The 19,223-nt window shown below is 33.1% G+C and overlaps 2 protein-coding genes across 2 annotated transcripts in view; both read left to right on the forward strand.

Annotated features, from left to right (window-relative positions):
• Positions 1-7,837: 7,837 nt before the first annotated feature.
• Positions 7,838-12,585, forward strand: LOC102594557 (ninja-family protein AFP3). The gene is made up of 2 exons (XM_006348621.2): positions 7,838-9,117; positions 11,933-12,585. The coding sequence occupies exons 1-2, from the start codon at positions 8,190-8,192 to the stop codon at positions 12,337-12,339; spliced, it is 1,335 nt and encodes a 444-aa protein (XP_006348683.1). The 5' UTR covers positions 7,838-8,189; the 3' UTR covers positions 12,340-12,585.
• Positions 12,586-16,789: 4,204 nt separating this feature from the next.
• The window catches only part of LOC107060848 (uncharacterized), a 3,283-nt gene continuing 849 nt past the window's right edge, over positions 16,790-19,223 (forward strand). Inside the window, exons 1-3 of the mRNA XM_015309273.1 lie at positions 16,790-16,996; positions 17,109-18,713; positions 19,040-19,180. Of these exons, the coding sequence (XP_015164759.1) occupies positions 16,790-16,996; positions 17,109-18,713; positions 19,040-19,180 (1,953 nt within the window). The remainder of the gene's footprint in view (positions 16,997-17,108; positions 18,714-19,039; positions 19,181-19,223) is intronic.

The following is a 19,223-nucleotide window of genomic DNA, read 5'->3' on the forward strand; positions in this document are numbered from 1 at the left end:
TTCCTGTTTTTGTGGTTCTCTTTTTATGGTTTGACGGTGAGGGGGGGGGGGGGGGGGGGTGTTAGTGTCAAATAGGGGATTGGTTTATGTTCCAAACATGGAAAAATCTCACTCCTAATGATAGGTTTTGTAACTACGGGCGGATATGGAGGGATGACTGAGATTATTTCCATTCTTAATCAGAGATATCAAATTTGAATCTTGAAAATAGAAAAATTATCGTTAATTTTTTTTAATTAGTAATATGAAAATTTAGACTAAAAGTCAAAAAGCTCATGCACATTCTCGATATGACTAAACTTTGGTGGATAAAATTACTTCGCACTAATACTAATGTAAGATAATAAATTACAATATAATAATCAAGATGTAAATAAATTGATCTGAACATCACCATTACAAACGATAATGAAGTATTGCCACTTGCATGACTAGGTATAGAGTAAGGAGGATAGGTCACAATCAGCAGAAATGGTACGCCAACACCAAAGCAACAACAAAGCATGTTAATGTTCTATAATTGGCTTAATGTTAAGTTACAAGTGGCTACACAATCGTAGCGAGGTCCTTAATTTTCTTCTATCCTTAATCTGATGTCTCGAATTTGAACTTCTAGAAATGAAAAAAATTGTTGGGGGTGTCACACCTCATGTAACTTGCGAATTCAAATTATTTGTCATGATAACGTACCGAATCAAATTTAATCAATCTCTAATATAGATATTGAACACCGATTACGAGACACAAAAAGTTACACGTGGCTGCAAGTCTGTGTCTGAGAATCTTTTAGGCACAAAGTTTTTGTCCAAATTACTTACGTGTCCTACCATATCTTTCCTAAGATTTGATGTCCCTTTATGTCCTTTTCCTCTATTAATTATACTTTCTAGTTATTTATATGTCGTAATTTTGATTAAATGAAAAAAAAAACTTTTGAAACTTCATAATTATGAATATATTAATTATAAAAAAATTAAAGTTTTTTAGTTTAAATATTTTTTATATTTATGTGGTTAAATAAGAGTTCACGAATATAAAATTTAAAATTTAAAATAAAAATTTATTAAGACATTTTTTTCCTGAACAACAAATAAACCAATAATATCATTTTCTCTAAGATCCTCGAGTCAAGTAAAACATATTAAAATCAAGTATGAAAAAAATAGCAAAAAAAAATATGTATTCTCTTTGTTTCAATTTGCTTGTCTTATTTTCTTTTAGTTTGTTTAAGAAAGATCATTTTCCCCTTTTTAACAACTTTTTAAATCACATATTTATGACTCCAAAATTAAATCATACTTTGATATATCTTACATGTCTATAATTTAAGACCATAAGATTCAAAAGTTTTTTTTTACTTTCTAAAAATTTGCATCAAGTTAAAATCAGACAAAGAAACCAAAATGAAGGGAGTAGAAAATAGTAGAGAAAAAAAAAGGCGCATACTATGATAAACGAAATAAAAAAAATAACAGGTAATTATAAAATCGAAAACTACAAGAAAAACTAAACAATTTTTGATCACCTACTATTAACGTTCTACCCTAATTATCAAATTTTATATCATTTTATTTAGGATCATATCCTCGATAAGTTGTGCATATTTTACACATAATTCGCACTCGTCAAATGCGATTTACCCTTTATGTACTTACTTACCCATATGTCCCTTCTGCATTGCCGGTAAGTGCCACGTGGAATTCTACTTTTGCAGCTTATATTTTGTCCTTTATTTTCATTACAAAAAAATTATCTTGTAAATTTTGATAAAGAAAATGTTTTCATGTCTTTTTATAATAATGCTTATTTTAGTGACAAATACCTTAATTGTTATATACATATTTTTTTGTCCTAATTTATGTGACACAGTTGAAATTTTAAGAGTTGATGAATTTTTTTTGAAACATTTTTTATGTATTTTAAATTATTTAAGTTATTAAATTATTGTATTTATAGTAATTTGTATGTAATTTTTTATATAAATTATATCTCATGAAATATAAAATTTTTACATTCGAGTTCACGATCAAAGTTTGAAAATATGAATCTTCATTAACTTTTTGGTTTTACTATTAGAATATTGAGTTCGGGCTCAGCACGGGCCAATCACCATCAGTATTGTGATAGGTTTGATAAATCGAATTATCTATTGTAAAATGTTTAATATAATGGGAAAAAAGGGGTGGGGGGGGGGAATCATTTCTGGCATTAATTTTTTTAAAATTATTTTTTCAATCCTTCAATTAGTGAATTCTATATTAAGTAAGATGTTAAAAAAGAAGATAGATAAGTAAATTTAAGATTATTAGAGTATACAAAAACTTTAAAAGATACCTATATAAATCTCCCCTAACTTAACAAATTTAAACAAAATCATACTTTATCACTTTATTTCTCTTTATTGGCACAAATATTATTATTATTAGTTTGCTACATAGTACTGAAAAAAGTTTATTCTCAATATTATTAGAGCTGTCAATATGGGCTAGCCCACCCCATCCGGGCTAACCCATACAGGCTTTGACATTTTACGGGCCAGGCCAGGCTAGCCCATTTTTGGTGTGGGCCAGAAAACGGTCAGCCCAACCCACGAGTACGTGGGCTACAGGCTTGCCAGGCCAGCCCACTTTTTTAAAAGTTATATATATTTTTATAGTTATTAAATTAAATTATAAATTATAATTTAAAAATATTATCATAAATATCGACAAAACAATATTACATGGTGTTAATGCTACTACTTGTTAATCAAATCCACAAATAAAATTATCTTTATAATATTTATTAAGTTTTTTTCAAGTAAAAGTATAAATATCTAAATAGAAATATTAACCTAACTGTTTTGCAATGACCACAATAAAACACAAAAATATGACAATATTCCAACCATAAAAAGTAAAAAATAAACTCCTTAAAAAATCATGAAACTTATGGCGTATCTAACACTTCATGAAACCTATGGCGTATCTAACACTTCATGATCATCTTCATCAAGCATATCTGAATCAGCTTGTGGCAAGGTTGTCTTAACATCTTTTTAAATTTTAATATTATATTATATTTTTTAATTAATTTGTATTAGCCCACGGGCCGGCCCTACCTATATTTCTCAAGCCCCACAAATCAGCAGGCTTATTCAGGCCGGGCTAAAAAGCCCTTTTTTAAAACGGGCTCCAAATTTTTTAGCCCAACCCTATTAAATCCCGAGTTAGGCCAGGCCGGCCCAACAGGCCTAGCCCATATTGACGGCTCTAAATATTATATGTATTATGTTAGCATCACATAACATAATCCAATACCTACTATTCTCTAACTCAAAATATATACTATTTTTATGAATAAAGTATTCATTAAGATTTGAAAATGTTTGGCTAAATTTGATTCCTAATCATTTTTAATAAACAAAAGTTTAGTTCAAATCACTTACGTGTCCTTGCATATTATCCTAATGATGATCTTGGACCCCACTCTACTTTTTCACTACAATTCAAATGTTCAATACGTTGAGAGGTTGAAATTTTTATTAAACGATCAGAATAGAGTGTTTTGATAAGTTTAGAGGGTATTTTATGCCATTTTCTGTTGATTTGAGGTACTTTATTCAATATTCGTTATTTTTGTTGGAGATCTAATTCATTAGGATATAAGGATCATTTAAGGAGGAAATACTCCTTAATAGATCTTTCAATATTCAAGACTCAAATTTGAGACATTAATTAAGAATAGAAATCTCATTCGTCTCATCGCAAATGTCATTATTAACCCTTTCCTTAATTAGTTTGTTAACACTATAATTTGGCTAAATTTGATTCCTAATAATTTTTTAATGAATAAAGTTTTGTTCAAATCACTTATAACGTGTCCTAGCATATTATCTCGGACCTCACTCCATTGACTCTACTTAATTAGATAAGATGGTGTGGAGATCGTGTACCAGAGTAGAAAGTTACAAATAGTAAAGTATTTCCTTGCTTGCTAGAGTTTATTATTGAACTAGCTATATTCTTGTTGTTTTAGTTTTCGATATATATCATCATATGTTTACAAGGTTTCACATATTGCACTCACTTATTAGTCGTTGTGTCTCTATCACTGTTATCTTCTTTTGTATATTGAAAATTGTTGTACTTGAGCTCAGGTCTTTCGAAAACAATCCTTATAACTCCACAAAATAGTGATAAGGTCTACATATACTTTATTCTCTCCAAACCCCACTTATGAATTTCACGGGATAAATTGTCGTCTAAAATTCCAAAATTCAAAAAAATAAATAAATTAATAAAGCATAAAAAACTATATATCGACACGTTAAAGATTGCCACGTTTAAAAAATTCAAAAATGCCTTGTGTGGGCCCCACCTACAATAATAATATATACACAACTTGGGGACCACGTGCTCCATTACCCAATTCCTCGCCGATTCTTCTTTTGCCTCGCCGGCCAATTACTCGTTGACTTCATCTAATGGTACTATTGACCATAGTCAACACCCTTTTGCCACCTAACTTGTACTACCATACATATAGTCACAAAAACAAACCAATTCATAAGTTAATGTTCGATACTCATATTAAAGCCTCATTTATTTAGAATGAATCTCGTGTAAGAACTCTGTAAGAATAGAGAGATTCTAGTGATCTCCTCATAATTTCACAATTTTATTGGTGATCCTTATTGTAACTTGTCAATATTCTCTTTATTTGTTTTCGCTTGATGTTTGATGTGTATTTCAAAATTAATTAATTAATTCAGCTTCATATCATACATGTAACTCTCATTAGAAAAATATTCCCTATGATATATTTTCTTATTTTAAGAGCTCCAAACTCAAAATTTCTAATTAAAAACATAATATTTTTTTTCCTCACCATATATAGTCCTTAATTGTGTCAATACTCTTTCTTTATAATTGTTGCATGTTTTCTCTTATGCAATAAACTAGTTGATTTGTGATAATTTTTCACAATACAAAATCTAAATTGAAATTAAACGTGATTTATGTGAAATATTCTGCATCAAGTTGTTGATTATGTTATTATTATTAATGTATATAAAGTTCAACCACATTCTTATTGTTTTGGGTCCATTCATTTGGACTAATTTATCATAACTTATATCCCAAATTTGACCAAAGAAACACTAAAATCCAAAGTTATAAAAGCTTATCACCCACGTGTCCTTTGTAAGAATTAAAATACTCATTATTTTAATTTAATTAAATAATTAATTTAAACTAATCCAAAAGCACAGCTCCCCACTTTTCCCTTTCTTCTTTATTGACAGCTAAGTGTGATTAATTATTAATCATCATAAAGATTCAATTAATAACTATTAAGTTTTTTTTTTTTAAAAAAATAATATTAATGACGATGTCTCAGCTTTACGAGGCTGATGGTACCATCCACGTGGCAATCGGTCTGTCTCCTAAACAAACTCGACACGTGTCATGTTTTCTAGATTTGTTCTTTTGTTGACACGTGTCTAAAAAATAAAAATTTAGAATTATTTTCTCTCTTCTTCTGTTGTACTCCTCACCATAGCTCTCATGTTCCCTACTTGTTTGCAAAGGTCCCCCTCCTACTTGTGATGTGTCACATTTACTCCTTGACAGTGAGATGTCAATGGTACGAATTTAGCGGAATTCAGTAATTTTGATTTTGATTTTATATTTATTTTTAAAAAGATTGATTTAATGCATATAAACAATTGATGAATGACGACAGATAGTAGGGTGTGAAAATTGTGTATTAGGGTAAATGTTAGTAAATAAAGTCTTGTTGTTTTATTATTTGACGAGTCTAGACTTAATGATGTCTATCGTAGTATTAGTCTAATTCTTGTATAATGTTTTGTCTATTGCACTATTTTGCTGTTGTTATTGTTTCCTTATAAGTTGCTATATTTTCTTCATTATCATTTTTTATACGTTTTACATTGATTTGTTGTACTCGACCTAAGAAATCTCTAAAATAACTTTTTATAAGGATCGCACATTTTTAAAAATCAATATATGACATGTTAGCTTTTAGAGAAATCATAAAAGTTAGTTCTTAATTATCAAGTTTTAACATTATAAATTTGTTAGCATAGGTTAATTAAGTCACAAATTCACTCGTTAATGTTATTTATATATATGATAAATAATTAATTAGGAATGAGTGTTCAATATTTAGTTTGATATTTCTAAAGGTTGATTTTGATTATTTCAAATACAGTACAATAAATCTCAATTCGATTAAGTAATTTATGTCCACTCTTTACCCACAAATTGGTATAGTCCCACGTAAGGATGGAGCCATATAAGATCGAAAGGTTCATTCAAATATTTTTCAGTGAAAAATTACATTATCTATACATGTTTTTTAATGTATTACTATATAAGAAGAGGGAATAAGTATTCACCACAAGTCAACATGTGTTCCAATAAGAAGATGGAATAACCAATATATTTATAAAAAGAAATGACATATAAAATAAAATGGAGAGAGTATTGGTTTTTCAAAATGGAAAAGGACAAAACACATATAAAATTAAAAGACACATAAAAAAAAGTTGGTTTAACTCTCAAACATAAAAAGTAACATATGTTATTAAAAACTTTAATAAAAAGTACTATAATTTACAATAAATAATAACTTAAAATATCTAACAAGACAACAAAAAAAGACTAATTTTTGTACTGCTTGTCACATAAATTAGGATTGGGATGATTTTAAAATTTTAATTTTGGTTATACATTATAAAATAGCCGAAAAATTGAATGATATAATTTTTTAAAAATTACCGAATGAATCGTCCTATCGATAACCCTAATGTTACTTCTACTCTGTTTATTTTTACTTAAATTTAAAAAGATATGTTTCATTTCTACCCTCAATCTTATCGCTACATTTATTTGCTATTTAAAATTGAAATTAAAAAGACAAATCACAAATAAGTTTCTATATTAGCTCACTTATGAGCAAAATATATTATAACAATCTTTACTAATTTTATAACAATACATAAACTATACTCCCTTCGTCCTATATTAGATGGGCACTTCCAACTTTACACGGTGATTAAGAAATCATTAATACATTGGAAGACTTCACCATTTTGCCCTTTCTTTATATCAATGCACATTGAAATGAGTTACAAAAAATACACATACAATATAGGAATGGTCATATTAATTGTAGGGGTAAAATGGAAAAGAATTAATTAATTCTATCCTAATTTAATAAGTGCTCAAATAATATGAAAAAAAATATTTTTAGTAAGATTCTCATCTAATATGGGACGGAGAGAAAAACAATATAACTTTATTAATGTTGGGCCCGGGCAACGCCCGGGCTTTCGTTACTAGTATATAAAGATTCTCATCTAATATGGGACGGAGAGAGTAACAATATAACTTTATTAATGTTGGGCCCGGGCAGCGCCCGAGCTTTCTTTACTAGTATATATATATATATGAAAAACTATAAGAAGGGGTTTTCTCAAAAAAGCAAAATATTTCCAATGTTGGTGAATAAACAATGTGTCCCTCTCTATACAAACATGATTTACTCAAATAGTAAAGATTTGTTAAGTGTAAATGACCATATACTAAATTTCCTACATTTAACCTTCTCAAAAATACATACTATTATAGTTATATATAGTTAGAAGATACCACCAAAAAGGGAGCTATTCACATAGTCCCACGTGTCTTTCTTCTTCTGACACTTGTCCTTTCCCAGTACTTTCTTTGTCCCCCAACCCCACCCCCCAATTCACAAGGGTATTTTGGTCATTTAACCACCCCCACCCCTCCTAGTTTTTTTTTTCTTTAGTCTTTCTTTCCTGCCTGCTTCTATCTTTCTGGGTCTTGTTTGATTTGTTAGTATATTTCATTATTCTTTTACTCTACCCTCTCATTGCCATATTTTCTTGATTTTCCGGCGACCCTTTTGCCGGAACACAACATTTCTTGCAAAGATTACATTTTTATTACTTTTTGGTGGATTTTTAACCATTTTCTTGGTTTTCCTGCCACCCTTTTGTTTTCTCCGGGAACAACTCCGGCGATATTTACTTTTTTTTTTCCTAGTTGGGATTTCTTAAAGTGCAAAATTTGGGTGTAAAGACTTAATCTTTGAGTTTGTTTGAGCTAATATGCAGTTAAAGATTAGATTTTTCCATCTGGGTGTGGCTAAATCAGATCATGGAAGTGTTAAACATGCACGTACATGTCAGAATAGGTAAGTTTTTTAACTTTGGTTTGGTGTTCTTGATAGTATATTTGGTGGGTGTATGGTTTGCTATGGGAGATAATACAGATGAGAAAAGGAAAAGTAGAATTGAGATGGAAAATCTTTCTATGGAAACAAATAGATTTTCAAGGGATTTGTTGCAGAGATTCATGGGGGGTGGTGGTGGTAGTAGTAGTAGTAGTTCAGGAAAATCTAGAGTTGAGGTTGTTGTTGCTGGAGGGAAGGAGGTGAAGGAGGAAGAAGATGAAGGGGAAGTAGAGTTGAATCTTGGTTTATCATTGGGAGGTAGATTTGGTGTTGATAAATCTTCTAATAGTAATAAGTTGATAAGGTCTTCTTCTGTAGCTTCTTGTTTGCCTATAGTGAGAGATGATGATGCTCTTGCACCACCACCAGTGTCTTATCCTACTTTGGTGAGAACTTCTTCTTTGCCTGTGGAGACTGAGGAGGAATGGAGGAAGAGAAAGGAGTTGCAAACTTTGAGAAGAATGGAAGCTAAGAGGAGGAGATCAGAGAAACAGAGAAATTTGAGAGGTGATAAAGAAGGTGGAGGAGGAAGTACTGTTGTTGGTGGGGGAGGGAGTATGGAAGATGAAAAGAGGGAAATTGAGATGAATTTAAGAGGTAGATTAGATAAAGAACAGTACTTGGCATCTGCGAAAAGATTTGGTTTATCGGTATCGCCAACCTTGGCTGCTGTTGCAAGGCAAGGTAGTTTAACAGGAGGTGGAATAGATTTGACAATGGGGAAAGGTAAAGGAAGTTATTCAGGAGGTAAAATGCAAGGACATGGGAAATTGGGGTCACAAGGTTCTGTTGAATCCCAAGGTGGTGGTAGTTCTTCAAGTATGTCTGAATTGGAAAGTAAACTTCCACAAGGTACAATTTTTTTTCTTGGCCAATATTAACATTCATTATGTATGTGCTCTTTTTTAAATTCAATTCTTGAGAGTTGATACTAGTTGAATTAGAAAATTACAGTACTGTAATTATATCAGTACTTTGGGATTGAAAATTTTCCTTCTAGGGTAAGGAGTCGTTATCACATGTTGCAGTGAGGGGTGCTCAAAGACATGTTATTATTCAGCATTGGTCATAAATGATTACTGTTGAGTCATCTGTTGCCAGAAATATGGCATCTGTTTTTTAATTTGTTTCTGTGAGTTTTTGAATGTATCTCCTAAATTTAGTCAAAACTTGCTGCTGAGGTCCCCTCACTTAAATGTTTACAAGTTTCTATGGTATTTGTCCATGTCTTCTGTCTTATTGCCGTTCACCACATTCTTGATTCTTTTTAAACCCCAGCCTCGCTGTGCCTTAGGGTGTGGCCTAGTGGTTAATGAAGCGGGCGAAAATCATGGGAGACCATTATTCAAGAGGTAGCCGGTATTTGTCAGAAGTGCGTGCAAGCTTAACTCAGTCACCACCATAAAAAAAGAATTTTTGAAAGAACCCTCCTTCACCCCTCAAGGAATCCAAAGTAGTTTCCATTTCCTCTTGGCAACTCAAACCTGATCCTAATGGTTGTAAGTGAAGGGGTTGTATAACTAATTAGACAACCTTATCTTGTCACCACATTGTGACTTAAAATTGTTGTATTCTACTTTTAGCACCTCGAGAATGTTATACTATATTGACTATTTGGAGGTACTTGACTGATTGTCAGTGTCAAGTGTTGTAGTTGTGCTGTTGGTTTGATTAAGTTATCTAGGTGACTTCGGGAATTTTCTTTTATTGCCACATCTGGAAGTCACGACAATTGCAGGAAGAAATGCAGGAGCTAAAAAGAGATGGGAAAATGCCTCTGATAAAAATTTGCAGGTGCAATCGTTTGAGAAAAATAGTTATCTGATGTATAATACCCCCTTAATTTTTAAATGCTTGCTTTGATGTGAACTTAGTGCGTTAAAAATACTCATAAATACTATAATGCATCCCTGGGAGCATCTGGTAGTGCTGATTTGGCTATGTGATTTTCTTTTTGGAAGTATTATATGAAGACTAAAGTCTGATATTCTTTTCACAGAAACTAGAGTTTCATATCTTTTCCACAAAATAATTAACCAGAGTTCACTACTTCCAATTAAACAGCAAGGATAATGAAGCTGGACCGTTATTAGCTGTAGACTTGGAAACCAAACTAGATCATTTATTTGCAGGCTACTTCGCACAATTAAATCAAAAGCATTTGTTCTTTTTTTTTGGATGATAAAATAAAAGAGACCTTGGGATAAATACCACTATGTCTATGTCCAAGTTGCGCAAAGTCTTCACCTTCGATGCTGCACTTGTGTTGGATTCTCCAAAAACACGCTACTTTTGGAGAATCTCACACACACCCATTGACATTTTTTGAATAGCTTGAGCAATGTTGGTTTATATGATGCCAACTTCCCGTGAGCTTTCTACATTCTCAACAACTTATATCTACCTAATTGAAAGTGTTCTAGTCTCAATTGATTTAGTGGTAGAATTAATCAAACTAACAGATCTTTGTAGATGGTATATTTTCCTTCTCCTCACTCAAGGAGTTAGTCATGTGTGATTAAAGCCTGAGGAATTTTAGACGTCATGGTTTCAAATGCTAGCTCTATCCGTGCTACTTTTGGTAAGCAACAATCTTTTCAGTAAAGTCTTCTTTGTGAATTACCTATTGGGCAGTCAAGATCGTCTCTGTCTCTCTTGTCTTTACCTTTTTGGTTGTGGTCCTTGTGATAGAATGGATTAGGGTTGAGGGAGATTTGTCTGCTGCTATTGATGCAGCTCCTTTGGCTCGCTGTATCACAATTTCTTGAATACCCCATAGATGTAAATTTGACAAGCTAGTTGATGCATATGTGATATGGACCTTTGTTGTTAAATAGGAGTTTATGTTGGATGCCCCTTTTGCTTATCGCTCTTTACTCCCTAATGTCCACACACATCTCTGCCACTATCTCCATATTTGAAAACTAATATCCATATTCCTCATGAGTTGTTTTCGTTCACTTTTTGGATCCTCTGGTCGTGTGCAAGATGTAAAACACTAACCTTCTAGGCTTGTACTTCTTTGATAAAAATTGTTTACTAGAATTGGATATCCTATATAGAGGTGTTAGTGATTCTTGATAGATACAGTATCTTACATCCTATTCCTTAATGGACTAGATTTGAATCTGCTTTCACGCATCCTGAAATTGGCAACATGGTGGATATTAAAAATTTGAAATTTAGTGCAGCTGCTCTTGTTCCGTTATCCTACGTTTGCTGACCTCAGATGTTTGCAGTTGTTACATTAGTTACCATGAGTAAATGGTTGGTTTAGTCAAGGAGTGTTGAATATGCTTTTGATTGTTCACTACATGAGTGGAGTTCATTTGTGAAATATGCACTTATTGATTGTCTGTAAAGAATATTAGATCATCTGATCTGGTTGAAGAAGTTCCTTCTTAAATTAGATTGTCTGTAATCATCTCGTGGTGGTTAATAATTTTGAGCATTGTAATCGTCCGATAGTATGTAATAATTTTTCAGGTTATGTTATGGTTTTACCATCACTTTTGTAGTTGGTCATATGACCTTAACATGTTTTTGGAGTGTACTGTGTAAAGGAAAGAATGAAAAGATGCAGTGAATATATGATATCTGCTTTTTATCATTCTTCTGTTTATCATCTCCTCCATAATTCTAGAACCATGATGAACCCCGGATGCAGGGTCTGGTGAGCTAAGCCCTGCCAGTATCCGCTCATTACAAGGAGGGGGGAGTCAAGATATTGGTTTGTCTGGGTCAAAAATGAGAGATACCGGAAGCAGAATGTCAGGAGGTGATATGGACAGTCCATCTAAGAAGCTCGAGGCAGCAACAAATCGGGCAAAGGAAACTGGAACAAACACATTAGAAAATATGCCATGCGTTTTCACGAAAGGAGATGGTCCTAATGGTAAAAGAGTAGACGGAATATTATACAGGTACAACAAAGGGGAGGAGGTAAGAATTATGTGCGTCTGTCATGGAAGTTTTCACTCACCAGCCGAGTTTGTCAAGCACGCTGGAGGTACCGACGTTGCTCACCCTCTCAAGCATATTGTCATAAACCCCAATGCTTCTCCCTTACTGTGATTGATACCACAGGGTTTTCGGTGGAAGAGGATATCACAGAGCACACCGTGCAAAGCAGTAACTTATTCCATTCCCATTTTTGTTTCTTTGATTCCTCTCTTTAAGAGAAAGATATATGTATCGACTTGTGCACGTCTTGGAGGGATACTGGACTAAAGAAGAGTTCTGTATGTACGTTTACGGATTCTTTTTCGGAAATTCAGAGGAATGAATTAATCTTGAATGATATCATTGCCCTCCTTACTTTGGATCTTAATATGTTACTACAACAATATACCTAGTGTAATTTCACAAGTCGCAAACCTTACCTCTACCTTTGCGGGGTAAGAGAGGCTGTTTCCGATAATCCTTTATATGTCAGCTTGCTAAAGACTGTACATATCTTGCATTTAGTCAAATCTTTATCCATCATGATTTCTGTGTATTGGAAGTGTCTGATGTGCTATGCACTCAAGACACTCATTTAATTTTAGAGGTTTTATGTTCTTGGGACCATATTGTATGATTGCATCATTGTGTTGTTGGGGGAGACAAAGAAGTGTTTGTTGGTTGCAATTATAGGTGGTCCATGAATTGAATGTGTCCATGATATAGATTAGGAACAAGTGGTTGATTTCTGACTTTGTTTTTTTTTTTCATAGAGATTTTTAAGAAGCGATTTCGGGTTTAACTTAATTTCAAAAGCTAGCTTACGAGGTGTGGATAGTTTAAAAGACGATATAAGGTGATCTAGTATTCCATATGCCATCAATGTGGGACAACTTGACACCTACCTACCTGCCCAGGCCTGAGGTGAGGATTGTTCAAACTATATAAGGTAATTAAATCCCATGCATGTGCCACCAATGTGGGACAACTCGACACCTCCATGCATGCCCATGCTTGAGGCGAGGGTTGTTTTAAAGGACTCTGTAAGGTGATCTAGTATTCCACGTGCCATCTATGTGGGACAACTTGACATCTCCATGCATGCCCATGTTTGAGGTGAGAGTTGTTCAAGACTATATAAGGTGATCTAGTGCCACCGGTGTAGGACAACTCAACACCTACCCTCATGCCTATGCCTGAGGCGAGGGTTGTTCAAAAGACTATGTAAGGTGTTTTAGTGCCATTGATGTGGGACAACTCAACACCTGCCTGCCTAGGCCTGAGGTGAGGGTTGTTCAAAAGACTTGAGGTGATCCAATATCCTACGTGCCATCAATGTGGGATAACTTAACATATCCTTGCACGCCTATGCCCGTCAACATAGATAACACAACATAGGTGTCCAAACTTTGATAAATCAATAATTAGGTTGTGTTGAATCTAATACCATCTTAGGAAATTGACATTATTGCATTTACTTCAATGTCAAAAGTTAGTTCGCAAGGTGAGAGTTTTCAAAGAATATATAAAGAGCCTATGCGGAATTCAAATATTCCACAATATAATGTATATCTTTTAAAGTATGTAAAGTAAGGACCCTTTGTTTTTTCCTCCATGCAGTAATAAAATTTTGAATTTGTTTAAAGTTAAAACCAATAACAGGAAAATACAAAAACTTCAAATTTGCCTTTGTACTATTTAACGTTACATTTGCCATATGTTTTACTTTTGGTCTATTCATGCCATTATCAAATCGACATCAATCGAGTTTCAATGTAAAATGAATGGACGATATGACACGTGTCCAAATTCTTCGAGAAAAATGTGCATGCAAGTTTACCTTTCAGGTTGGAGCTTCATCAAGTGTCGAAGGAAAAGAAAGAGATCGTTTTCTGATGGTAAGAATAATGTTAGGTCAAATTATTAACCGCATGAGAAGCTGCTCAATTTTGAAAAATACAAGAAAATTTGACCATTTGTCTCTAAAAGAAATCATAAAATTAACTTATAAGAGATAACAAGCCCTGATCATTCGTTAATAGCTAATTAATTAAAGGAAAAGAAATCATTTTCGTTACCCTTGGAATAACAAAATTCTATTGTAGATTTGAGATTACTTCAATAAACAAATTATAAGGTTATTGCCTAGTAAAATTTCAATATCTACGATACATCCACAGTAGAATCTAGAGTTATAGAGGAATTTGTCGAAGCCATGGGATGTAAAAATACATGATTAGTATGGGAGCATAAATGCAGTGGTGGATTTATGACATCTTTTTTATCACGATCATTATCAACTATCACATTCAACTATTATCGTACCACCATTATTATTAGCTTTGCAATTATTACTAGTTAAGTATGTCTTATTAATCAAACTTTTTCTTATGAAAATTAAGATGACAAAATCAATCAAGTTCCAATTTTCCACTACACCATAAAACAAAAAAATGAATATTATGAAAATCAGTTTGATAGGACATTCTAGAAATGGTCAAATAAGTATCATATTCTAAATTTAGAAAATTTTCAGTTTATTTTTTTTATAGCCTGCAACCCAATGCAGTGCCAATATCTTAATTTTCACAACCCAAATTCAAACAAATAAATAAATAAAAAGAGTGAAGAGGAATATACTATGACATGTGACAGAGTAAAGGATCAAAATTGTCCTTTATGTTTGAGTAAAGGATCAAAGTAATCCTTGTGTTTTAACATGGAGCACTAATAGTCCTCCATGTTTCAATAATTGGTACATTTTTGATACTTTTGTAAACAACCGTCAAAAATCTAACGGTGCTTCTCTTTTTACACGTGAGAAAGGTTTCCCGCCAAAACTCACTTTTCCTTGTCTCTTCGTTTTCCTTGTTAAACCAGACTTCTCTTCCCTTTTTGCTTCAAATCAAACCCTATAATCTCAATTTTGTTCTGAATTTCATTAAAAGGTTGATCCATTTTGTAAAGCAATTATGTTGTTAAGGCACAACAATGATAGCGAATCAACTCCTACTTATGGTGAGAATTTTTTTCATCTCTAGATCATTGTTATTGCTTTTGAGAATTATCTATTCTACATTTGAAACAAAAACGTGGTAGGTTGATTATTATATCATTGCTCTAGTACGGCTGCTCTTCATGATTGGAGTTAAAGTAAGTGTTTGTTCTTCTGCATCACTTTCTAGTCACAATTTTTTCATGAGATGTACTAAAAATAAAAGAAAAAGCTTGATCAGAGATTCAATTGAAACTATATACCATTAAAAACTATGGGGAATGTTTAAATTCTTTCGATCTTTAACCTGATGCCTCGATAAAAAAGTTTTTTTTGTAGAATACACTTTAACCCTCTTATTGATCCTGAATCTAGATATTAGGATATTGAATGGTTAGATTCAAAAAAGAAACTACAAAGTATTAAGTGGTAAGAAACTCATGATAGTCTTACTATTCACAAATAGTATTAGGATCAATGGTGAAACAAAAAAAACACTACAGAAATCAGCCAGAATGGCAATGGCAATAGAATTTGGGTTGTAAGAAGTAATAAGATCCTCCTGCATCTGCAAACGAACTATCGAATCTCAATGCCGGTGGAGGCATGGAGCTAGCTACATTGCTAAGGGTCGTTATAGCAACACAAGATGGTGCACCTGGAATGGAATCTGTAGTGTCATAGCTCACAAAGCTAGCGCACATCGATATCATTATGATCAGTGATGCATTCTTCAGTAGCTCCAGCTTAGTGAATTATTAAGGCGACCCCAAAAATCATCATTATATATCTATTGGAGAACCTTCAAGTTTAAGAGAATGATTTTACTTGAACAAATTTATCGATTATAATTTTTTTAAAGTAAAAATCAAATTCCCAAGATCTCTGATTTGATGTACTATTTTCTGTTTATATAATTACAAGGATTGAATTTCTTTATTTTGGATGCAACAGTATTATATTTGATTATTAAGTTGAAGCATTTTCCATTCATTAGTTTGTTTTATACTTTTGTAAACTACAACACCTTATGTAATATATGCTTGTTTTTTTATTTCAGATCCAGTACTCGAAGATTCATTTGTTAGTATAAAAATATATCATGGGGGTGTCATGAGACGTATTCCAGACAAACATTACATAAATGGCAGCATAGACTATATTGATTACATTAATGTGAACACGTTGAATCTTCAGGAGTTTAAAATGATGGCGGAGATTTGTGGATATGCATCTGATTCAATAACCTTTTGGTACAAGTGTGGAAAGTATGGTAGAAGATGGAGACTAATTTCTACCGATTTTGAAGCCTATGCAGTTAGCAAGAGTCTTCGAAAAGAGGATGTGAATGAGATTTACTTCGAGCACTTAGACTCTTATTTTAAAATGGACAGTGGGATTATACCATATCAAGAAACCATTGAAGATAATGACAAGGAACAACTTACACATGAAAATTCATCTGGTGATGATTTTTGTAATTTAGAGGCTGATTTATCTGACGACGAGTTAGTCAATGGCCATGAGAAGACAAAATAGAGTATTCTAGGTGAAATAGAGCCTTTTAGTGTTGAAGTAAAGAAAAAGATGGCAGCTGTAGAGGGAGATTCTGATTGTTGTGATTCTAGTGACACAAGAAGTTTGCATAGTGATTCTGAAACTGAGAGCTACAATTATCCTCAATTTAATCCAAAAATTGATGGAGATAATCCCATATTAGCTCTAGAGTTGACTTTTGGAAGCAAAAGAGAGTTCAAGGATGCTGTTGCAACACATGAGATAAAAAAAAGGAAAGTATATCAAGTGGAATAAGAATGACAAAGAAAGAATCAGGGCAAAATGTATACATGAAGAGTGCAAATGGAAAATTATGGCATCCAAAATGCAACGGGATAAATCTTTCCAGATAAAAACATACGATCCTACACATACTTGCAAAGAGTGGCACCATGAAAATAGAACACTCTCATCCTCCTTCATTGCGAGAAAATACCTGAATGAGATTGGATCAAATAGAAATAGTAGCTTAGCTGATTTTAGAGATAGAGTGAGTGTTGATCTAAGAGCTAAAGTGACTTTATCACAAGTTAAAAGAGCAAAGAAGAAGGCCATTTCGCTTCTCGATGGTGATATCAAGGATCAATTCAAAATGATGTGGGACTATTGCAATGAAATGGATAGGACAAATCCAGGAAGTACTATTCGTATGAAGTTCACTGATAATGAGGTTCCTGGACAACCATACAGATTTCAGAGAATATACATTTGTTTTGCTGCTTGCAAGTTCGGTTTCAAGGCTGGTTGTAGAAAAATAATAGGAGTGGATGGTTGTTGGTTGAAGGGTCCAATGTACGGAACTCAATTGTTATCTGCAGTTGGAATTGATGGTAACAATAATATATTTCCCATTTCCCACGCCATTGTTGAGAAAGAAAATAAAGAGACATGGACTTGGTTCTTGACTTATTTGGCTAGCGATTTGGATATACATGAGGATGAGGCTAGTTGGACCTTTATGTCCGACAAACAAAAAGGTCTCATTGAAGCTTTTAATGATATTTTACCATATGTTAGTCATAGATTTTGTGTGAGACACCTTCATAACAACTTTAAAAGGGCAGGTTTTGGTAGCTTCTCATTAAAAAAGGCACTCTGGGCTGCTGCAAAGGCTACTACTGTGCAACAATTTATTGTATGCATGAATCATATGTTTGAGTTAGATCCAAATGCTGCTGCTTGGTGTAATGAAAAAGAACCTAGTCAATGGACAATGACTTATTTCTCCTCAGATGCTAAATCTGACATGTTGTTGAATAACGTGTGTGAAGTATACAATAGCATGATACTTGATGCTAGAGACAAGCCAATTTTGACACTTTTGGAGAAATTGAGATATCTACTCATGGCTAGAATGCTAGCTAACAGGGAGAAAGCAGAACAATGGAATCTAGGTGATGTTTGTCCCAAGATTAAAGATATATTGCTTAAAAATCAAAAGGTAGCCGGAGAATATATTCCTAGAAAGTCAAATCAATGGAACTATGAAATTATAGGGGCTAGTATCATGGATAATTGGGCAGTGGACTTGGAGAAGAGAATATGTAGTTGTAGAAAAAGGACTCTCACTGGAATCCCTTGCAAGCACGCAATTGCAGCTATTTGGGCTAATCGAGAAGACACTCTTGATTATGTCCATGATTCCTACATGGTGGAAACGTACCGAAAAATATATGAGAATGCAATTTTTCCGATGAATGGCCCGCAAATGTGGCCAAAATCTAACAAACTTCCTCCATTGCCTCCAAGGAGTTTGACAAGTACAAAGAGAGGAAGAAAGCAGAAGAAGAGAAGAAAAGAAGCTGATGAAGTAGGAGCAAGTCGAACAACGATGAAAAGGAAACAAAAATCTCTAGATTGTAGTACTTGCCACAAGTCTGGTCACAACAAAAGGACTTGCAAAACTAAAGATGTGCAGCCTGAAACTACTTCTTCAGTTCGTGATAAACTACCTGTACTATCTTTTAACATCATTTTAATTATTTCATCATTTAATTATCTTTAGCTAATATAAAGTATATATAAATATTTATATATATTGTGCTTTTCAGGTTAGACGGAGATGTTCGGAAGTTCAACAAGAAAATATGAAACATAGAGAAGTAGGACAATGAGAAGAAATGAATTTTTCTTGGGAAAATTCACAACAAACCCAACAAAGTGGAGTTACATTATAAGAAAATACAACTTTTTTGGGTAAAAAAATGGATCATTGTGTGCTTTTCATGTTTAAACTATATTTTGCTATTGTTTTTCAGTTTCTCTTCTTTTTTGGTGTAGTTTCTGCGCGAATCTGGTGCTGTTTGGTGCAATTTTTGTGTTGTTTTAGTGCGAATATGGTGCTGCTATTTTGGTGCAATTTTGGAGTCTGTTTTTGGAGCTTTTCTCGTGCAGTTTTGGAGCTGTTTTGCTGTTGTTACGGTGATTTTTTGTTGCTGTTTTTGGTGCAGTTCTAGTGCTTTCT

The sequence above is a fragment of the Solanum tuberosum genome, unplaced genomic scaffold (assembly GCF_000226075.1).
Source record: "Solanum tuberosum cultivar DM 1-3 516 R44 unplaced genomic scaffold, SolTub_3.0 scf00103, whole genome shotgun sequence".
Classification (NCBI taxonomy): Eukaryota; Viridiplantae; Streptophyta; class Magnoliopsida; order Solanales; family Solanaceae; genus Solanum; species Solanum tuberosum.